The sequence below is a fragment of the Lissotriton helveticus genome, chromosome 11 (genome assembly GCF_964261635.1).
Source record: "Lissotriton helveticus chromosome 11, aLisHel1.1, whole genome shotgun sequence".
Classification (NCBI taxonomy): Eukaryota; Metazoa; Chordata; class Amphibia; order Caudata; family Salamandridae; genus Lissotriton; species Lissotriton helveticus.
In genome coordinates, this window is record NC_136072.1 from 370,089,705 (window position 1) to 370,113,772 (window position 24,068).

The window sequence follows — 24,068 nt, forward strand, 5'->3', positions numbered from 1 at the left end:
TACATTTGCAAGGGATTCAGTGTAACAGAACCTGGTGGGAGGCAGTCGAGTCACCCCATCCTGAATTCCCCTGCGTGTCTAGTTTTCAAAAATGTATAGGTTTGCTAGTTTTCCCTAGGTGCCGGCAGAGCTAGGGTTCAAAAACAAAAGGTAGGCAATTTGCCAAAAAAGGGCTCAATTTCACTGTGAAATTGAGTTGCGACCATGTTGCGTTTTGCGCTGTTTCCTGTAGCAGGCACTAGGCAGACCCAGGCAAGTGAAGTACAATTTTTTCGGGAGACCCGGGGGTATGCTGGGGGGGTGAAAATTTGTTGATCCACGCAGAATCCAGACTTTTCCACCACAGAAATGTGTGGAAAATGCGTTTTTTTTGTCAATTTCTTAGCTTTGCAAGGGATTCTGGGTAGCAGAACCTGGTGGTCTTCAGGCGAGTCTCCCCATCCTAAATTCCCCTGGGTGTCTAGTTTCAAAAATGTATAGGTTTGCTAGGTTTCCCTAGGTGCCATCAGAGCTAGGGTTCAAGAACGAAAGGTAGGCTCTTTGCCAAAAAAGGGCACATTTTCGCTGCGAAATTGCGGTGCGACCATGTTGCGTTTTGTGCTGTTTCCTGTCGCAGGCACTAGGCAGACCTAGGCAAGTGAGGTACCATTTTTTTCGGGAGACCTGGGGGAACGCAGGGTGGGTGGAAATTTGTTGATTCACACAGATTCCAGAACTTTCCACCACAGAAATGTGAGGAAAATGCGTTTTGTTTGTCAATTTCTTAGATTTGCAAGGGAATCTGGGTGACAGAACCTGGTGGTAGGCAGTCGAGTCTCCCCATCCTGAATTCCCCTGGGTGTCTACTTTTCAAAAATGTATAGGTTTGCTAGGTTTCCCTAGGTGCCGGCAGAGCTAGGGTTCTTAAACGAAAGGTAGGCTCTTTGCCAAAAAAAGGGCACATTTTCGCTGCGAAATTGCGGTGCGACCATGTTGCGTTTTGCGCTGTTTCCTGTTGCAGGCACTAGGCAGACCCAGGCAAGTGAAGTACCATTTTTTCAGGAGACCCGGGGGTATGCTGGGGGGGTGAAAATGTGTTGATCCACGTAGATTCCAGAACTTTCCACCACTGAAATGTGAGGAAAATGCATTGTTTTTGTCACTTTCTTTGCTTTGCAAGGGATTCTGGGTAACAGAACCTGGTGGTAGGCAGTCGGGTCACCCCATCCTGAATTCCCCTGTGTGTCTAGTTTTCAAAAATGTATAGGTTTGCTAGGTTTCCCTAGGTGCCGGCAGAGCTAGAGTTAAAAAACAAAAGGTAGGCTCTTTGCCAAAAAAGGGCACGATTTCACTGCGAAATTGAGTTGCGACCACATTGCTTTTTGTGCTGTTTCCTGTCGCAGGCACTAGGCAGACTCAGGCAAGTGAGGTACAATTTTTTTCGGGAGACCCGGGGGAACGCTGGGTGGGTGGAAATTTGTTGATCCATGCAGAATCCAGACTTTTCCACCACAGAAATGTGTGGAAAATGCGTTTTTTTGTCAATTTCTTAGCTTTGCAAGGGATTCTGGGTAACAGAACCTGGTGGTAGGCAGTCGAGTCTCCCCATCCTGAATTCCCCTGGGTGTCCTAGTTTTCAAAAATGTATAGGTTTGCTAGTTTTCCCTAGGTGCCGGCAGAGCTAGGGTTCAAAAACAAAAGGTAGCCAATTTGCCAAAAAAGGGCTCAATTTCACTGTGAAATTGAGTTGCGACCACGTTGCGTTTTGCGCTGTTTCCTGTCGCAGGCACTAGGCAGAGCCAGGCAAGTGAGGTACCATTTATTTTGGGAGACCCGGGGGAACGCTGGGTGGGTGGAAATTTGGTGATCCACGCAGATTCCAGAACTTTCCACCACAGAAATTTGAGGAAAATGCATTTTTTGGTCAATTTCTTAGCTTTGCAAGGGATTCTGGGTAACAGAACCTGGTGGTAGGCAGTCGAGTCACCCCATCCTGAATTTCCCTGGGTGTCTAGCTTTTAAAAATGTATAGGTTTGCTAGTTTTCCCTAGGTGCCGGCAGAGCTAGGGTTCAAAAACAAAAGGTAGGCAATTTGCCAAAAAAGGGCTCAATTTCACTGTGAAATTGAGTTGCGACCACGTTGCGTTTTGTGCTGTTTCCTGTCGCAGGCACTAGGCAGAGCCAGGCAAGTGAGGTACCATTTTTTTTTGGGAGACCCGGGGGAACGCTGGGTGGGTGGAAATTTGGTGATCCACGCAGATTCCAGAACTTTCCACCACAGTAATGTGAGGAAAATGCGTTTTTTGGTCAATTTCTTAGCTTTGCAAGGGATTCTGGGTAACACAACCTGGTGGTAGGCAGGCGAGTCTCCCCATCCTAAATTCCCCTGGGTGTCTAGTTTTCAAAAATGTATAGGTTTGCTAGGTTTCCCTAGGTGCCATCAGAGCTAGGGTTCAAGAACGAAAGGTAGGCTCTTTGCCAAAAAAGGGCACATTTTCGCTGCGAAATTGCGGTGCGACCATGTTGCGTTTTGCGCTGTTTCCTGTCGCAGGCACTAGGCAGACCTAGGCAAGTGAGGTACCATTTTTTTCGGGAGACCTGGGGGAACGCAGGGTGGGTGGAAATTTGTTGATTCACACAGATTCCAGAACTTTCCACCACAGAAATGTGAGGAAAATGCGTTTTGTTTGTCAATTGTTTCGCTTTGCAAGGGATTCTGGGTAACAGAACCTGGTGGTAGGCAGTCGAGTCACCCCATCCTGAATTCCCTGGGTGTCTAGCTTTTAAAAATGTATAGGTTTGCTAGTTTTCCCTAGGTGCCGGCAGAGCTAGGGTTAAAAAACAAGAGGTAGGCAATTTGCCAAAAAAGGGCTCAATTTCACTGTGAAATTGAGTTGCGACCACGTTGCATTTTGCGCTGTCTCCTGTCGCAGGCACTAGGCAGAGCCAGGCAAGTGAGGTACCATTTTTTTTGGGAGACCCGGGGAAACGCTGGGTGGGTGGAAATTTGGTGATCCACGCAGATTCCAGAACTTTTCACCACAGAAATGTGAGGAGAATGCATTTTTTGGTCAATTTCTTAGCTTTGCAAGGGATTCTGGGTAACAGAACCTGGTGGTAGGCAGTCGAGTTACCCCATCCTGAATTCCCCTGGGTGTCTAGTTTTCAAAAATGTATAGGTTTGCTAGGTTTCCCTAGGTGCCGGCAGAGCTAGGGTTCAAAAACGAAAGGTAGGCTCTTTGCCAAAAAAGGGCATATTTTCGCTGCGAAATTGCGGTGCGACCATGTTGCCTTTTGGGCTGTTTCCTGTCGCAGGCACTAGGCAGACCCAGGCAAGTGAGGAACCATTTTTTATGGGAGACCTCGGGGAATGCTGGGTGGGTGGAAATTTGTTGATCCACGCAGACTTCAGAACTTTCCACCACAGAAATGTGAGGAAAATGCATTTTTTTGTCAATTTTTTAGATTTGCAAGGGATTCTGTGTAACAGAACCTGGTGGGAGGCAGTCGAGTCACCCCATCCTGAATTCCCCTGCGTGTCTAGTTTTAAAAAATGTATAGGTTTTATAGGTTTCCCTAGGTGCCGGCAGAGCTATGGTCCAAAAACGAAAGGTAGGCTTTTTGCCAAAAAAGGGCACGTTGCGTTTTGCACTGTTTCCTGTAGCAGGCAGTAGGCAGACCCAGGCAAGTGAGGTACCATTGTTTTCGGGAGACCTGGGGGAACACTGGGTGGGTGGAAATTTGTTGATCCACACAGATTCCAGAGCTTCCCACCACAGAAATTTGAGGAAAATGCAGTTTTTTTGGTCAATTATTTAGCTTTGCAAGGGATTATGGGTAATAGAACCTGGTGGGAGGCAGTCGAGTCACCCCATCCTGAATTCCCCTTGGTGTGTAGTTTTCAAAAATGTATAGGTTTGCTAGGTTTCCCCAGGTGCCGGCAGAGCTAGGGTGCAAAAACTACAGCTAGGCACTTTGCCATAAAAGGGTCAATTTTTAACTGCAAAATTGAGGTGTGACCACGTTGCATTTTGCGCCGTTTCCTGTTGCAGGCACAAGGCCGACGCACACAAGTCAGGTACCGTTTTTATCGGGAGACTTAGGGTAATTCAGATTTGTAAATCAACTGTTATTAGCTATTGAGTTTTCATGCATTTCTCCCTTGTGTAAAAAAAAAATCTTTTTGAAAAATGACCAATAATTCCATGCTAGTATGAGTATTCCCAATTTTGAAAATGTGCAAATATATACTGTTTCTAAACTCTATAATTTGTACCCAATTCAGAAATAAATAGGTGTCTTTCATACAGATTTTTCCATGTATACATTTTCCAAGAATAAGTGCTCTTTCAACCCAGTAAATAATAAAATATCATTGCAAGTTGCTGCTCAGTTTTTGGATCTGGGTTCGTCGGGTTCTTGGTGAAACTACAAGTCCTATATATCCCCACAACCAGGAAGGTCTAACGGATGTAACGGTATATTGCTTTCCAAGAGCTGTCAAAATTACAAGAAGTTATAGGTGAAAATGTTGACACAAAAGGCTGTTTTTTTCAACAAATTTTCAATTAGTCCAATATTTAACTGTTAGTTTCTATAAAGAAACCTTCATGGAGTTAGACAAATGACCCCTTTCTGAATTCAGAATTATGTCTACTTTTCGAAAATGTATAGCTTTCTAGGATCCATTATTGCTTTCAAACTCATTTCTACCATTAACTTGAAGGAGGTTGAAAGCTCTAAAAATAGCAAAAATAGGCTATGTCCCAGAAAAATGCCAAAACTGTGTGAAAAATGTTGGTTCTCTGACAAAAGACTGTCATTCCCTAAAAGCTGAGAAAATGGAGATTTCATCCCCACAAACCCTTTTTTGATAACATTTGCAGGGAAAAACCCAGAGGCTTTCATTTGCAGCCCGTTTTTCCCATTTTTCTGAAAAAAACTAAAATTTCACTGTATTTTGCTTAATTTCTGGAACCCCTCCAAGGGAATCCACAAACCCTGGGCACCTTTAGAATCCACATGATGTTGAAAGAAAAGGACGCAAATTTGGCGTGGATACCTTATGTGGTCAAAAAGTTACAGGGGTCTAAGCGCGCACTACCCCAAATCGCCAAAAAAAGGCTTAGCACAGGAGGGGAAAAGGCCTAGCAGCGAAGGGGTTAACTCTCTGCGCTACATTATCATGAGTGGAAATTGCCACTAGAGAAAACTCCATCCCTCTTCAGCTGAAACATTGATCAGAGTTATCTTGATGTTTTTGTATGGACTGAAAACTGATGGACACACAAGGAACTCTGCAGCAGGTGTTTTTTTTCAACCATCTTATTTCTAAACACAGTCCTCCCCCCCCCTCCCCCACCCCCCAAGATCAGCGCCATGTGCGGGTACACCGGTGGCACCACCCTAGAGCCGGCCCTGCTTATGCGATCATGTCAAAAGCTTTGTGTTAGGGAAATACAATCAAGAAAGAGATCTGAAAGGCAAACAGGTAGCTACGGAAGATTAATGACTGTGATATAACTGGGTGTCTTCCCAACATACATTCCAACTCTTCTAAACCTTTGCATCCTACGATCCCCCCTGACGGGGAGAACAGGGATGGATACACATCCAGATGTTGTTTCTGTGGTATAAGGGGTAGAGAGAATTTAAATGCACCTGCACATTGCTTCAAAGAGCCCTGCGTATCCTGCGCACACGCCCTTCCGGGCCTTCAGGATGTGTTCTGGGTCCGCTGAGCGCCGGCTCTTGTCAAGGAGGCCTTCCAGGTCATACTCTGTGAGAAGAAAAGGCAAGGTTAGAACAATAAATTGATTCTGTGGTTTTCCATCAAACCTGACCAGTCTGCCGCCTCCTCTATACTGCTCTCGAGAGCGAGCGACGGACTTACCTCACAAGAACTTTAAAGTGACCTGAAACCAGTAACGAAGATGCAGAAGGGCCGTACCAAGGCCCGCCATTTGAAACAGGACTATTTTTACTTGCTGTGGAAATTTGAGAAAGAAATGGGGGATAGTAAAACGTGCATCTACCCAAACCAAAATAAGAATATACTTCTAAATCCTGTATTAGATGAGGGAAAAGCACTCCTGGTATGTTTGCAGGCATATTGCCAACACTGATTGAGAATATCAATCAGGAAAACAACTTTTACCTTGGAATTTGAAAATTTCAAAACTCTGAGTAAGTGTATATCGGGAAATATGCATAGGCTCATCATATCTTTTTAACGATTATAGATTGAAGAGAGACTGCTAACTAAAATTATTAGAATCAACTCTACAATAAAATGGTGCCTCTCTTTCGTTTATTTGATTCTCTTATAAGAAAGGTGAGGCCACGAAGCTGAGGTAACTTACTGCAGCTGGGGCAGGTTTAGGCTCATCAGAGCCATAGCTTACCTTGAACAGGGCAGGGCAACGTCAATGTTCAAGAATCCGGGGCCTTATTTATGAAGGCCTTGCGCCGCCGGTGTTTCACTTTTTCCCATGTTAAAAGTGACGCACCGGCGGCGCAAGGTCTTCATAAATAAGGCCCCGTATTTTTACTACACATTTTTCGGTAGCCCAGCTGCGCCGAGCTTTTTAAATGACACAGTTAAGATTACAGACTAAACTAGGCAAAAGTGAACAGTATACACGTTTACAGCATAACATTTCGGAAACACTGGGACATTGTGGATTAGTGGACGGGGAAATGAGTTATCATACGATACATTATTGAGATACATGTGGCAGAGATGTGCTTTCAGGGGATTAGTAGCATTTGCTTTAGTGGAGGAAGTGAATAGCAAAGGATGGTTTGAGCACTAGTAATGAATTGTTCCAATGCAAGCAAAATTTTGTATTTTGAGGTATTCAGATGTAAAGTATTTTTACTCCAGAAGCCGTACAATTTGCTTGAAATTGTAAGTAGTTTGGACAGATAGAATGGGTGGGTTTCTTAGACGCAGGGTCTTGTCGGACAACTTTTGACATATAGTTTTGCCTCGATGTGAAGCCAGGGAAAGTCCTTCAGAACTGGAAAGATGTGACCATATTTCTCTTTATTCAAGATAAGGCGAGCAGTGCCTTGGAAGCAAAGCTTGACTGGGCAAGCAACAACTGGGGAGCACCCGGCAGAATCGTATCAGCACAGACTAGTCGCAGAAGGCGCAGGTTTGATTATTCATGGGTAGGAATATTTTTAAATTTCTTAAATTAACGGAGAAAAAAAGGTGGACATTAGACAATCCTGTTATTTGCGAGGTGGTAAAAGTAATGAATTAAAATGGTGAGGCCCAGGTATTTGAGGAGTAATGGGTAGACACCAACCAGTTTAAGTGCATCATGAACTGCAGGAACAAATTTGGGTTTGGACTTGGGTGTGATGATAATTTTTGGAAATTGACCTTTTTGCAAGATTACCACAAACATTTTGCCTTCCTCCATTTGCAGAATTATTTTTGTTAGCCTTAGGACTCTAGGCACTTTACCACTGCTAATCAGGGATAAAGTGCATGTCCTTCTCCCCTAAACATTTTGACATTGGTATATACCTGATTGGCATATTTAGTTTACCTGTAAGTCCATTGTAAACTCGTACACCTTGTACCCAGGGCCTGTAATATCAATGCTACTAGTGGGCCTGTAGCACTGGTTTTGCCACCCTCAGAGGTCTCCTTTCAAACCTGTCATAGGCCTGCCATTGTACTTTTAGAAAGTGGACGTTTCTCTGCTCTTACTGCTCTGTGTGCCTGCAAGCCTGTCTCCAATGCATGTCTGGGCTTGGTGACAGGTATGCTTTGTGCATTCTCTCTAGACAGCCACAACACAGGAATAACTAGGTGTGACCGGGGATACATCTACATTCATCTACATACTGATAGCCTTCCTGGACAGGAAGGGGAAGAGGTGGCTCTCACTTACATCTGAATAGATTAGGTCCTACCCTCCCACAAAGGCCTGATTTACCCCCACTGGTAGTCTGGAGCCAGGGCTGGTTGAAAGGAATCGTTGTGCACTTCTGGGAGTTCCTTTGAAGTTACTTCCTACATCAAAAGCACTTTTGGGTATAAATACTTTGGCTCTGGCCCCATCAAATCAATACACTACTGGACCTGGGAAGAACTCTGCTGGAGTAAAGACTAATGTGCTGAAAGGATTGTCACTTTGCTATGGCTATGGTGTACCGCAGGGTGCATCGCTGAGCTCCACTCTTTTTAATATTTATGTGTCCTCTTTGGCAGACATATGTGGAAAGTGGGGCATCAGTATATGCTCCTATGCAGATGATACCCAGCTGATGGTTACTTTTGATGGACAAGATGACACTAGGACCAGACTTACCAGCTGCCTTACAGAAATGGCAGCATGGATGTCGGACCATTGTCTGAAATTAAATGTAGACAAGTCGGAAATTTTACTGTTTGGGGTGCTCATCAAGTTTGGAACACAACTTGGTGGCCTTCTACCTTGGGTAAAACTCCGGCTCCCAAACAGGTGGCAAAAAATCTGGGAATTCTCGTGGATAACACGCTCACCATGCAGAATCATGTACATTCACTCTGCAGGAAAAGCTTTGCTATCCTAAAAATGCTATAGAGAACATTCCAGTGGATTCTGCTGGAGTGTAGAAAGACCCTGGTTCAGGCACTGCTTATTAGCAGGCTGGATTATGGGAATTCTCTTTTTGTCGGTATGGCGGACTACCAGTTTTCCCGACTCCAGCTAGTCCAGAATGCGGCGGCTAATGCGGTATGCAATGTGAAGAAGTATAGCTCAGCCTCGGAATGCATGAATACCCTACACTGGCTCCCTATGAGACAGAGGGCCATGTTTTAATTACAGTGTCATGCACACAAGGTCCTGCATCATGCCGGACTGAAAATTCTCCAAGGCAGAGTTAAGTTCTATCTTCCCAATTGGAATTTGCGATCATGCCAAATGGCCAAGGCAACCACTAAGTGTATTAAAAAGTCTAGACTAGTTGGGCGCTCCTTTTCTTATTTGGCGGCAAATTCTTGGAACGAATTTCCAGCTGAACGTCGACTTATGAATTGCCACCCGCTATTCAGGAAAAAGCTGAAGACTGAAGAACCGGACTTTATAGGCCTGGCGGCGCAGGGCACGCCTTAAATCTCCGAGTTCACCTGCCTTGTCGGACAGAGACACGAGCAACTCTGTTAGGCGTAGAAAAGCAGGTTTATTAGCTGCAGCTAAGCACAGTTGTCCCAGAAGTACAGAGTAGGTTCTTAGGAGACTGCCACTTCAATTCCGTGGCGCACAATCTTTTATAGCACACATATTTACAACGTATACTCCCAATACATACAAGGCTAGCCAATAGGAAAAGTTGGAAAACAAGATATCGAATGTCCCAAATACGCCCTTCTTTCAGACCCCGTGTGTCAACCCTCCCCACAGGTTAATCAGTACTAGTGCCTGTAATCTAATTTGCAGGTGGCAGGACATATCTGTGTGCCTCAAAGGATAGTTGTGTAACAAGAGAATACAAGAGAAGAATAGCGAAGGCCAGTCGGATAAGATAGAATAAGGAAAGAATAGAGAAAGCCAAACAGTCATTCGAGACAGGGATCAATCAGTCCAGACATGGATTAGTGGACTCGGCCAGACCCTGACATCAGTTTCGTAAGCAAAGGCAGGAGGTTACTTTTTAACAGAAGAGACACGTAGCAGTTGAAAACGGCAAAAACACTCCGGTCGCCGTGCTGCCTGAGTGAAGGCAATACAAAATTGCGACAGGGCACAAAATGGCGGCTAAATACGAAACGAAGTCGAAAAGCAAAGAACCTCAAGACACACCTATTTCCCAAAGCCTGATAAGTTATAGAATCCCCCTCACTACTGTATTTTTCACCTGTAAAGGGCCATCCATCAGCGCCGTGATATCCATTCGGATGAATGTCGCGCTTTATAAATAAAATAAATAAATAAAATATCGCTGACTGTTCTGAGGAACTGTTTGTCTGCTTTGCTCAGCTGCCATGTTGTCTGCTGATCTCTGCCCTGCTGAGGGCAAGGATTGAAACCTCTCACTTGAACCCAGAGTGACTCCAAGGGCTTGCCTCCTGTTTCTGAAGTCTCAGGGACACAAAAACCTTCTTGGAATCCTGTTGCTGCTGCCACCTGTGAGTCCTACCCTTGCCCAATGTGCCCTCTCCAGTCCTGGGCCTTGGAAGAGGGTTCTGCAGCTGATTTCTGCAAAAACCTATGCATTTCCTTGATCGCATGAGAATTACTGCCGCAGTGCTGTTTCAATGTAGATGCAGAGGCTGTGTGACACAGAATCCATAGCCTGTGTGGCTCAACGACAATGCAGAGGCACTCTCTGCATGGCAGTAGATTATTGACATTTACAAATGATCCATCAAAGGTATTTAATCAGCAGGACCTCTGTGGGTCCTGTAGCTGGCCTACCCTCCATAGCGGTTGACCTGAACTTTGACTTTTCATCGGTACCTCTTGACCTCAAGTAACCTTTGACCGCTAGTGACTTCGAAGCACTATTTTTAGTTTATTCTTTAAAAATTCATAGCTCATCTTCTACTTATCGGATTTTTGTCAATTTGCTCTTGCTTTACTCAGATAAACATTCCCTATTTTGCTAAACCTGTGTGGAGTCATTGTAATTTAAGAGTTGCACAAATACTTTACACATTGCCTCTTAAGTTAAGCCAAACTTCTCTGTGCCAAGCTATCAGAGGGTGAGCACAGGTTTATTTAGGGTGTGTTTCTGACTTACCCTGACTAGAGTGGTGGTCCCTACTTGGACAGGGTGCAAATCCCTGCTAACTAGAGACCCAATTTCTAACATTAAAGAACTTGAAAATGTGAAAGTTCAACAGGTGGAAGTTGTTGGTCATCCACAGGTTGAGAACATCTTGGAGAATGTCTTTAAGTAAAGGTTTGTACCATCTGCATCCTGCCACATAGTAATGCTGGATCCCTCCAGTAAATAAATGAAAGGTTCAAGGTATAAACTTAACTATGTAAGTGGCAATGCATGGTCTTTTGAACCACTACTTCTGATTGGAGAGCTGCTTGAAAAATGATCTTCTTCCTTCATCAAATGGTCTTGGTACAACAGGAAAGATGAGAATTGCTTCATGGGTTGATTGTGCAAATCAATATGCAGAAGAAACTAGGCATTCTTGAAAAGGTGTGGATTTGACTTGATAATTTTAGCTGGTTGGATGTTATGACACTATGTTGGTTTGTGCTGCTTTATCAGCTAGGAAAGGCTATCAGTGGTGATGGGGCAAACATTCTAGATGGTTTATGTTCTTGGTAATATCTGTTCAGCTCGAGAGTGGTTTTGGAAGATTTTGTCTATTATGATGTTACGTTTATCAGTGAAGAGTGATGTTTATTATATTAAGCAACTTATGATGCTAGTGAAGAGTTGACTGGAGAACAATAATTTGCATGTATGATTAAGGCAACATGTCTATAGACATATCTGATAGGTTCATACTTAGGTGGTAAGTTTGGCTGGAAAGATTGGTTATTCGAGATTTTGACTTTGTCATGTTCATTTTATGGGGAAACAAAGAGAGGAATCTGTTATAGTAATTAACTGAAGATGTTTGTGAAAGGTTTACTGGGGAATACCTATGAATTATGGCCATGTCAAATTGGGACCATTTACTTTCGACCATTTTGAGCAACATCATCCTCAATAGAATAACATATTGTTAATAAATCGTATGCAATACCTATTTAAAACTTTGTATAATTTAACTATTTTCCAACAATCAAAATTAATTCATTGAGTTATATAGATTTTGAAGAGAGGTATGTAAAGCTAGAAGACTATTCAAATAATTGTTGGCAAATGTTCCAATAAAAAGTGCTTTTGTAGAAAACATCATGAGGTATAAACACTGTTTCAGTTGATAGTGCTAGCCCACATGTCCACCTGATGGCTATTTGTGACTACCAAGACATTATTGTTACTGGTCCCACAAGTGGGGAAGCAAGATCGCTGGAATTTATATTTTTTACAATATTCTGAAAACAATTGGAGGTCCCAGATAGGAACTATAAATTAGTCAATTGTTAGAATAGTTAGAATGGACTATCTGAATAAGTAACCAAATAATTGTTAATATTCCAAATGTATTCAAAAATTCGTTTGAACCACTTGAGGTTTATAGTTTTCTCTGTTGTTATCAAACAGTAAATACATTTCAATAAAGCTATTTTCGAAAAGACGTTTTAAAATAAAAGGTGTATAAGAAATGCTCAAAAGACATCAGAAAAATATGAAATCGAAATTGGCAAAAAAAAGAAGAGAACATAAATGAATGTTCATGAGAAAGATGAGACAATGTCTCTCCCATCAAATGCTTAGCATATTAAAAGATTGTCAATTGAAAAATGTAAAGAAAAAAAAGCATCTACTCCAGATGATGTCACAGTCCTGGTCTTAGGCATAATTGCCACTGAGAAGTACTTCTTCTGGAACATTTTATCGGTGTTTGGAAGGGACTCTATAAATAAGCTTTGCACTATGTATGTTTAATTGAGTATTTAGCCATCTTCTACAGAAAATGTTGTGATAAATGTTAAAAGAATAATGTGTATAACTATATGTGCCATAAATTCTCGTTGATTACTAAATTATATCTCATGTGGGGAAGACATGCCTTTGTGTATAGCAGAACAATTATTAAGTTCTCATAATGTTGTGTCTTGTGAATGGATTATCGGCCAGATGTACAATTGTTTAGCAATTCAGTAACCACTCACAAACTTGTTACCACCCACTGAAATAGGCTTCTCGTATATATGTATGAAAGTACATTTGGTCAAAAATGTGTGCATACAAAATCGATACAGAATCACAAATTTAGCGTCTCCAAATAGTGATCCATCATAATGGATTTCTTAATAGCGAATTGCTATTTGAATGCGTGAAAGATTTGCAGATTGCGACTGTAGGAAGGTGGATACCTGACTACGGTTACCCCCGATTTTTTGCCTTGTGTTTAGCTGGTTTTCGACTTAGTTGGCCTGGGATCCTGCTAATCAGGGCCCCAGGCTATCTGCTCTCTCTATAAAATGGACTCCATGTACCTTAGGTACATACATAATTGGATATTGGGTCATTTTATGAGCCCCTGTACAGTGTACTATAGGTACCCAGGGCATAGGTGCACCCAAGGCCTACCAGGGGCTGCAGCATATCTTTTTCCATCCCTGGCTGGCCATCCAAACTGACACAACTGGCTGATCACTCAGCTGGGGCAAGGTCGTGTAATCACCCCTTGCTTAGATATAGTATTCCTATGTCTAACCTTATATCTGGACACATATGCACCTATAAGTCACTCCTATGGCAGGCCTTAACAATCCTGAAGGCAGAGTGCTTGGTTTTATGTGAGATGGGGCTCTAGCATGAGCTGAGCCTGTCTGCAGCCTTCGAAACCATGTCCTTATAGCTGTTCTAGGATATTGCCATACCATATACTTTTAAGTGCATTATGTACCTCGCGGTCAGATGCTAACTTTGGTTTGGCTTTATCAAAACATGTCGTGTAAGGTGTCATACGCTTTGGAATACTACCCCCTCGCCAGTCCTGGCAATGGGGGTAGCATTCCACCCTTCTAGAGGGAGAAGACATGTTACTTACATTAATCCCGGTTAAAGTTAACCGGAGCCTCAGCATCACAAAATGGAGGTTGCTGCCACAGACACAAGTCTGACCTCCTGCTGCTGGGAGTCCTTCCAGCGAGGGAGGCTTGTACAATAGGTTTCCTGTCACAGGGAGGTGCTAGTACCACCCCAGACAGGCTATAGTGTATTGGGGCAGGGAGGGCTGAATGAAATGAGACACTGCCTGGGGCACACAAGGTGTCCCATGCATAGTCCAGTTCAAACCGGTGCTGGGGCACTCCAGCCCCAGTTCTGGCACGAAACTAGACAAAGGGAAAGGGGTGTAACCACCCCCTTCCTGGGTCCCACCCATAGGAGGGACCTAGCAGGTAATCCAGCCCCTAGATTTGGTATATAGGTAGGAGCTGAGTCCCAAGACTTTAGATATATCCTGACTGAAACTCTGATACGAAACTCTGGACCTTCGACATCCTACTCGACGTAGAAGACTGAAGAATCTCCCTTGTGCAAGCAGGCACCATCAAGCGCTCAACGGTTTGCTTTGTCGTTGCTCCCGCCAGAGCTTGAACACAGAGCCTGACAAGACCCAGACTTCCAGACATCCAACATCCCGATCCACAGCCACAGCAAAGCTGAGACCCGTGGAGACGGCAAGAGACGTGGGACCGGCCATCTTGGAAAGCCAGCGAATTGCTTTCCGTGCAACTTCTGAGGCACCCTCGAAGATGTGCATTGGGGATTGAGAAGTCCCAGCCCGAGAACCAACTGCACCGAATATCACCTCTCCACACTCACCGAGTGATGCGTGGGGCCCTTTTGCATTTTCCTGCTCGACGCGTCTTTCCGGTCACTTGTACTTTGGCTAGTGGCCTCTGTGACGACGAAACCTTGAATTTCCAATGCTGGTCTGGTTGCTCCAGACTGGCCCTTGCTCACCTGAAAAGGAGCAGCCCATCAGACCTTGCTGGTCTGATCCAGATGCCATCTTCGATTCCTGAATGGGTTGCATTTGCCAAGGCCGGTTGACTCCGAATCGAGCACCGACACCGCCGACAGCGAGAGCCTTCGTGGGACAGTCCGTATCCAGCTCCTGGTTGTCGTCGACAACTCCTGGTGCCCGTGGCTGCAGAGACAAGCTTCACGACATCAACTGATTGCTTCCCGACATCGCCGGTTCCTTCCTGGTCACTGGCTAGTGACCCAGACTCTGTCCCCTCTGCTTTCAGGTACTCTTCATCCTCGATCCACCCTTGGATCCAACCGGACTATTCTCTCCTGGTTGCCTGCAGCATCTTTTCTCCAAGGCTCTATAGAACTCCACGACGAAACCCGACACACTTTGACACCTATGCACCCGCTTCCTATGGGTGAGGCAACGCGAGTACTGAGGTGCTCCTGTAAAGAGTAACTATCCTACTGTCCTAGTTTCAAGTGGTTAGTTCCTAGTCCAGTCGGAAGACTCCTAATTCTTTAACTTTGTAACTTTACGCACCCATTGACTTCTATGTGTGCACACGTGTGCATTTGGACATTGCACCCGCCTCCCGTGGGCCTCCTGCTTCCTAACTACTGTTAGTCCAGTGTAGCCCAAGCGATTTCCAAGGCCCTAGGCCTTACCATTGTTCGTGACGTGGTTCTTATGCCACTATTTTAGTATATGGTTTAGCGGGCCACCAGGGCCTATCCATATTTGTGCAACTTTTGTATGCTATATTAAGTAACCAACTCTCAGTTGATGGAAAAGTTTGCGATCCAGGGGCTTGGTGATGACATCCCAGTACTTTTCAAAGGAAGAGACATCCTTCAAAAGAACAAATGTCCTTGTTAGGGAACTTCCTGTCATTTCCGAGTGTCTTTTACCAACAACCCATTCCCAATATAGATTTCTCAGCTCTTTTTTGGGAGGGAAGGTGGCCGAGTCAGGGTTGTGCCATAGTTCGCCAAGCCCCATGGCGCACAGAGTAGATCTTACCCCTTTGTACCATCCTATATTGTCAGAACCCAGGAAATCCCTTACCTCTAGACATGCTTTGGCGTAGAGCAGTAGCTCTGGTGTGGTCCACAAGCGCCGCCAAAATGCTAGGGGTCTGAATCTCGCTAGGTCTTCCACTGGTTGGCACCCTAGGTCGTACAAGAGCGGGATACGCGGAGATGATTTCGGTAGTCCAATCGCCGCCCTGAGAAATTTATTTTGGGCTACCTTTAGGGGATCCAGATTACTGAAGCACCAGAGCTCTGCTCCATACAGAACAGAGGGCAACATTTTTGTGCCATAGATTTTCATGAGCGGGGACATTGGCCGGGTGTAAGAACTTTTATGTTCTTTGAGGAGGGCTCCTCCTATTTGCGCATGTTTTAGTGCCAAGAGCTCGACTTGCGGTTTCCAACTAAGGTTTTCACTAAAAGTGACACCTAAGTATGTGAATAACGTAGTCTGCTCAAGGGTGGTGCCACCCATTGTAACCCTGGCAGCAGTTGGAGATGTTCATCTCAGCACCATAAACTTTGTTTGAGATATGTTAACCTCCAGCTCATGCTCGCGGCAAAACAACTCAAATCTTGACAGGGCCTGCTGGAGACCCTGTCTCGTCTTAGATATTAACAGGGTGTCGCCCGCGAACATGAGCAGAGGTACTTTCATTCCCGCCAGTGTAGGAGCATCCGTGGGGTGGTTCACAAAATAATTGGTGACCCCATTAATAAATAGGGAAAACAAAGTAGGGGCCAAAACACACCATTGTCTAACACCTTTGGCAACTGGAAATCTATCCGTAACCTCCCCAGGCTTACCCCAACGTATTTGTGCAAAAGTGTGGGCATGTAAATTCACTAAAAGTCGCACAAGAACAGCAGGCATTCCCAGTTTCAATAGGCATTCCCACAGCTTCGACCTAGGAACGAGGTCAAATTCGGACCTTATGTCCACAAAGGCTGCGTATAGCTTGCCCTTCCCAAAAACAACTGTCTTCCAATATAGGAGCACAAAACTGAATGCTTGGTCAAGAGTGCTCACATGGGACCGGAAAAATGCCTGCAGAGGTGTGAGAATATCAAAATCATTAATCCATTCCTGAATACTACCTAATACGAGGCGGGCTGTTATTTTTTGCACCGCATCGATGAGGCTGATCATTTTTTGTACCGCATCGATGAGGCTGATCTTTTTTGCACCGCATCGATGAGGCTGATCACATGCACTTTAGTAACACGTGGAGGAAGCTGGTAATAAGGTGCAACCTATATAAACAGCCACAGAATGTATCAGTGCTTTTCACAATTTCAGCTTTATATGGAGGATACTGGTTAGTCTGCAGAAGTAGAAGAGGAGCCAGAAAGGATTTTTAGTGTGAAATTGCTCCTTTTGGACAAACAGATGAGGTGATCCTTGATAAGTATAGACTTAACAGTCATGTTAATTTAGACCGAATTGCTGAGCGTAAACCCTATGTTTAAAGAAACACTGACAGAAGTAACACCGGACCTACCCATGGGCAAGTACTCTGTTCACTTCCCCTGTTAGCCTCTGATAGTTACCAGGGTGTTACTGCAGTGGTAGGTGGCGTTTTACAAAGTGCCATGTTTAGATCCTTTGTACATTTTTTAATGGAATACTTGGAAAAATGAATAATAGTATATATTTTCCCTACACACAACAGGACGTAGAGCAGCCAAAATTACTATTCTATTATATTGCACATTTCCCCATTTAATTGGCTGCATCGATGGGACTCAAGTAGCAAAATGCCCACCATCTGCAAATGAGTATTGTTTTTGTAACCATTAAAATACAAACTCTTTAAACATACAGGTTGTGTGTGATGCGCCATGTATTATCACAACCTTGTCGCATGTTTCCCAGGCAGCACACACAAGTCCTATTTAGAGTGGCATATTTTTACTTTCACATACTGCTATCCAAAAAGTGGGGGTAAGTGAAAGTGAAAACATTTTAATGACCCCCTCACGCCATGAGTTCAAAATCCCATGGTGATGCGTCCATTTCTTTTTTGAAAATAAAAAAAAGATATTGTCAGTGTGACATATGTCTCCGTCATGTTGTAAGAGATGTCCCCATGGCTGGTGGATGTCTAAAAATACTATGGGCAGAGTACTCTCATTCAGCATGGCAGTCTTAAAGTATTCCTCATGCCTGCGGAATCCTAGTGGATTATGAATGGCGGCAGCACTGAAAAGTGGCACACATTATTTTCCTACAATGGGGGGGTCCCCTGATTCAGTCTTTTCACCATCACCAAGAAAACATAATGTCCAAACTTTTGCACATTGAAGTTGCCAAGGCAGTTCTCACGCTCTCAGTTGCTTTTCAATTGTGTGCATGCCTTACTGCTGTTACTTCTCCTGCCCATTGTTCTGAAGAAGATAAGGAACAAATTCCCCCAAGTCATCCTAATGGCAAGGAGAGTGTGACACCCAGAACTATTACCGATTCATCTGCCTCTTTGGGAGGACTTACTTTCACAACAATAGGGCAGGGTTCTGCACCCGAACCTGAACAACCTACACCTTCATTTTTGGATAATGAGTGACAACTTTTAACTGCTTTCAAACTCACTCTGATTTTAGAAGCCAGATATCCCTCTACTATGACCCTCTATGCAGGACTTTGGGAGATGTCTGGTGTTGCTCTTGGCACATCCAACCCTTACGGGTCCAGTTATAGGATGTTGTTATTTTCTCCTTGTCTTTAGCTCAAAAAAGCTTTGCTGTGACAACTATTAAAGTATTGGTCAGCCTTTTAGGCCTTTCTACGATTACCTGTTCAGTCATCTTTGTTTGAATCTCCTGTTGTGATTCGTTTTATGAAAGGTCTGATCTATATGTTCCAGCCAAAACCCTTTCGATACACCAAAAGAAACTCACTACGGTTCTTACATTCCTCACCCCATTTGAACCTATGTACAGCTACCCTTTGAGATCGTTCATATAGTAGACAGTTTTCCTCATTTTGATCACGTCAGCTCATCATACGAGAGAACTGCAAGCATTCTCTGTCTAACAACCGTACACCACCTTCTTCCCAGCCAAGTTAGTGCTAAGAACCAAGGCAGTGTTTTTCCCAAACGTTGTAACACTTTTCACAGTAGTTATTCTATCGCCCTGCCAATGTTTTTGCTCCATTTCCTCATCCATCCTAAGAAGAAGAAAGACTCTATTGCCACACCTGAAGAGAGCTTTGAGTTGAGTCTAAATCAATCTTACCAAAGATCACTGGGTGGACGATCAGCTCTTTGCGGGTTTCTCTGGGGTGAAGAAGGGAAGAGCAGAGCAGAAATGGATCATCTCCAGATGAATTAGTCTTTGTATAAAGATCTACTATGGACTGGCCAGGAAACAACCTCTGGAGCGCCTGTGGCCTCATTCTATCACAATCTAAGCTGCTGATTTTGGGCATCTGCGAAGCTGTGACGTAGGCATCAGTTCGCACTTTCATGAAGCACTATTGTCTGGATAGCTATGTCTGGCCGCAGATCCAGCATCTGTGAGATACTGCTTTGGAATCTATTCAAAGGTGAAGAATCTGCAGTTACAAGTATCCGTCAGAAGAACAAGTTACTTACCTTCAGAAACGCTCTTGTGATGGGAACTCTGTCTACCCACATATTCCTCACTGACCCACACTGCTCCCCATTCTCTGGAATGGACTCTTCTGGTCCATATTAAAAAGATTGAAATTGAGGAGGAGCCAAGCTGGCGACCAAGATGGCCGCTTAGGCTCCCGGCTCCGTAGACCTCCCTATCCTGCCACAAGATTCTGTTACTTATCCTGCGCCTATGCAACACCCTCGTACAGATGAATCGTAACGACGCCTGATCGAGTGATCCCGAGCGATCCACCAGCTTCTAAGACAGAGAAACGTCGCCTTGAAGTTTGCGGCCTATATTAGCATTTGATACCGGGGCCTCGAGTATGGGAGCAGCCGGCCACTAGTTGAACAACATCGGCCATAAATGTCCGGGAGGGACCGGTCAACTGACATGGAGGTGGAGTTTTGCCCAATTCCAGCGGCAAACATCCGCATTGATTAGTGGCGCAAGTGGAGCGATAAAATAGCATGGCGGAAAATATTTGGATCGCCCTAATTCACGCAGCCTGGAGTATGTACGATTTGGACATTATTTGGGACTCAGCCCGTTGGGTACGGGCGCAATCCTGAACACTACCCTGAAATCTCCCAACAAATCGATGGGTTAACATCTGGACTGTGACTTTACAGCAAAGCGGGGTCTATATCTATAGACACGGGGCTCAAGCCGCGATCGAGAAGAACGAAATAGCGCCTGAGTTTGAACTAATCACAAATCAGACTCGCTCCTCCTAAGTGACCGAGAAAGATCTTGGGTCGATATATCCTGTCCAAGGATTGTAAGAATGTCGACGAGAGGGGAGAAGAATTAGCGCTGGCCGGGGCTGGACCGGCGATTGGACCTGTCATGGCGGCTATCAGAAACTTACATTCTTCCCTTGGCCAGAGAGCCCGAGCCTTGGAAAATAAATTGGTCGCTATAACTTCTGAACTTGGGCTAATGAGAACGACTATTACACCACCAATCGACAAACCGAGAGCCAGGAAGCCCACAGCAGCCAAACCAACCAACGACGTACACCCCAGAAAACCGGAGATTCGGGAGTGTCTAGACTACACATATACTACTTGCCGACCACTGAAGGTCCTGGATGAAGCCTGGCACGCAATAGCAGCTCTGGTGGTGGAAAGTCTGCGTGGCGTTAGTCTACTGACTGATCGGACTGAGACTCAAGGATGGTTTGACTGTATGGCCCTTTCCTCCTTCCCGGGCTCTAAGCAACTGGTCTGGAAACATTGCTGGGGGTTCTTGTCGGTATGGATGGAACTCAGAGACAGTGTGGTCGAATATGCCCAGTTGTTCCCGGCTTGCTTCCGTGTGCAGCTAGACGACTATCTTTGGCCCTTCTATTCTCTTGAGATGGCGGCAGTCCGGCTAGGAAATATCCGTGCCCCTGATCGAGCGGGCCAAGGCTGAGAACAACTGACTGTTTGGAGACATTTATTGGCTTGGTGGATGTGTGGGACTCACTTACAAAACATTGGTAACGGGGGTGAACTTGGCAAAAAACTATTACGCAACTCTCAGTCTGTTTGAGTAATATTTAGTTATTCTGTAAATAAAGGGTAGGCTCAAATGTGGCGGGGGGGGAGAGGCCGGGAGCCTGAACGAAGGTCCTCCTCCGATTACTACTTTTAGTTAACTTAGTTTAGATGGGGGGACAGGCACACTGCTAGTTGGGATCGGCGTAAGCTATATGCAGGGGTGTAGGGTGGGGGTGGGGAGTTGCGCTTGCTGCGCTGTTTATTTTTCTTTTGGTTTCCTTTCCTTTCCTTGGTCTCTCCAAGTACGAATATCCGTCATTTATCCTGTTTAAAGTGCAGTATCGGGTGGCAGTGCAAGCTCTACGATTCTGACTCATTTATGATAGATGTCGATGTCCATAATTTATCCTGCATATGACTTCAATATCGAGGGGCCTACACAAGCTTAGATATCCTGATTCAGTAGGTGGGCGGGACCTGAGTGCTGCACGCTGAGGGTATATCGTAAATGTCATTTGTTCTTGTATTTTTGACTAACTATAGGCTTTGGGTCTCAGTGTCCTGCTTGATGTCCCGCTAATATCCTGATTTTACAATTGTCCGATTTAACGTCCATCATTGACTGTACTGCACTTGATACGCCTTTTTGTTCTTTGTTTTACTATAAATAAAAAAAAGATTTATAAAAAAAAAAGATTGAAATTAGAAATCTGCACACCAACACAATCTGATTTCTGAGGGCTCTGCGTACAATAGCGTGGAAGGATATCAGTAAGAAACTGATGATGAGCAGCGGTAGTGGTTATATTATGGTCCGAAGTTACTTTCAGCCGAGATGTACTCCACAAAGAGCAGCACAACACCACCTAACAGTGCACAAGGGAACTGCTGATCAAAATCTCCAGATCATGTTTGGTGAGTGGGGGTATATTCATAAGGCGAGGAATCTGCAGTTAGATAGAATATCCAACAGAAAGTGTATTACTGAAGGTAAGTAACATGTTCATCGTAATAAGTTCAACTTTCACTGTGTGGCCACTATGATAATGCATGGGCCTGTGCCTTTCCTGAGGGAACAGGGAACTTCTTGCTAGGAAATAGTGAGTGCTGCTGTCAAGCTCTGATGGGTGACAAAGAGATAGTGGAATCCGGTGTCAGACAAGGAGGATTTGGTAATAAAGCATGAACACTGTGGCAAACTATTACAGATTTGTGAGTGCTGACAGCAGAAGAAACCTGTGTGAAGTCATTATTAAGATTATCATGGGGTTGACATGACTATCTGGGAGGTGACTTTCACGTACGATGACAGGCAGACAAGTGAGAGGCTATTTGAGGGAGACACTGGTTTTTCCAACTGCATCGAAACCTGGCAATCCAGGGATTCGTGGGCTGTGCTTGGAATTAAGTCTTCACTCTCCCACACTACAGGTGTGGGCCATAGAGAATCCTCTCTATGCGTGCCTTAAACCTCTCCAACCCAAGCTGTCTTAGAAAGCTGGATGGAGAGCAGGCACAGGCCTCCTTTGCTGGAGGGAGCGTTGAAGCTGCCCACTCCAACCTATCGTGGTGCCTCTTTCACGCAGCTTAACATAATCAGCCGAATGATAGCAGCATCTAGATTGATAGAGGTGAAGTTGATTGAGGCTCTAGCACTCATGCTCGGACTGCAGAAGAGGACAACACTGTGGACCCAAAGGGTAAGTAAACATTTCTTCTCTTTTATTATTACGTTTGTGACCCCCTGATAGGCACTGTGAGAAACTGGCATTGGCTTCAGCCTCAACTCCAAAGCTCTCAATAATGGCCTGTTATAAACAAAACACTGGTAAAGAGCCATGATTGAGAGCTTTACATTGAACCTAAAGGCTTGTTGGTTTATCACAGTGCATGTCACTGGGTTAAAATATTCACTTCGCTCACAAACGCCCATTCACTATTAAAAGTCACCACCCATGACTGCATTTAACAGCATGCCACAGCTCCACTTCCTCTACTTAGCAGCTATGCCATTGATAAGCCAATGCCATTGGTCCTAACCTGACTAAAAACACCATTACCGCTAACAGTATACCCTATTAACAAACAAAACACTTTGGGTAGAATATTCTTTCCTAAAAGCTTTTAAAGTCCCATTTGTTGTCCTTCCTCTTCATAAGGGAACTGATTCACAGACCCATTTGCTTGCTCAAGTCCAACTTACACGTGGAAAGAGCTTGATCTACATTATTACAGTTCTCCATCTACTAGATCATGACCTAGAGAAGGCCTTTCCCTCTAACTGTTGTGATCCCATTATTCTATGAGGCGGTGTCTTTAACATATGCACATGCCCCTTGACAACTAAAAAGGCATGTGGTATGGCATCCCCTGACCTCTGTGAGACAACTCAGTTTATCCATTCGAAGTATGGGGATACTCTAAATGTGTTAATTTTAAAGCACAATTTGGGTTTTTGTAACAACTTAATTTGTATACCGGTTACAGTGGGGTGTGTTTACAATGGAAGGGGGCACAATAGTGTGATAGATTTCCTACTGTTCCCCCAGCGTTATTCAACACTAGTCTTGGAGTTTACTGTGCACGACATAGTGCTCAGCGATCATTTCCCCCAAAGTGTCTCGTTGAACTTTGATCTTACTGGACAGGCACGCGGCACACCAAAAGTTACTGCATTAAAGGAAATTGTGATCTCTTGTCGCAATGGGTATGCGTTGAAGTGGTCCCTAGTGGATCCATCTAACTTCCTCGAAAACTGATCCGAAAAGAGAAGGAGGCCTTTGAAGTCCTCTTAGATAAAACTACAGAGGCGCACAATTTCATTTTAGCATTTAATCAAATAAAAATGGGGATGGGCGAGGGCTTTTTTGCAAAACAGTAAACACCAAAGGCGCGCGTGTGTGGCTGGTTTGTCTCAGCATGCACTAAAGCTTATAGAGATTTAAAATTAGCTCTAGCTGAACAACCTAGAACTGTAAGGAAAGTCTGGGAGTGTAGACTGACTTACAAAGCAGCCATTAAACAACGGAAAAGAAACTTGAAGGAGGATACATGGAACGAGTTACTGGAGGCTAGTCTATCCAATGACAACACTGCGTTTTGGAGTGTTATTAATTCTCCTTCCCATAAGCTCCCAGACTCTCCATGTGCAGAGATAGCGATCACAGAGGAAGCTTGGATAGCTCACTTTTCTAATCTGTATTCCCCTAGGGAAGACTCTGTTATTTCCACCGCCAGCACCCTGTCCCATAATGGGCCCATGCTTCTTGTGAATGCACCCAAGCCCATCAGCCTTTTAAAGGTTCCAGATATCCAGAGTTTTCCTTGGACGAAGTTGTTCTGGCCCTGAAAGAAAGTAAGGGGGGTAAAGCCCCA

At 44.5% G+C, this 24,068-nt stretch overlaps 1 protein-coding gene across 1 annotated transcript in view; it reads right to left on the bottom strand.

Annotated features, from left to right (window-relative positions):
* The window catches only part of LOC144791146 (uncharacterized), a 299,504-nt gene that overhangs the window by 149,174 nt on the left and 126,262 nt on the right, over nucleotides 1-24,068 (bottom strand). Inside the window, exon 8 of the mRNA XM_078665803.1 lies at nucleotides 5,641-5,758. Coding sequence (XP_078521929.1) covers nucleotides 5,641-5,758 — 118 coding nt within the window. The remainder of the gene's footprint in view (nucleotides 1-5,640; nucleotides 5,759-24,068) is intronic.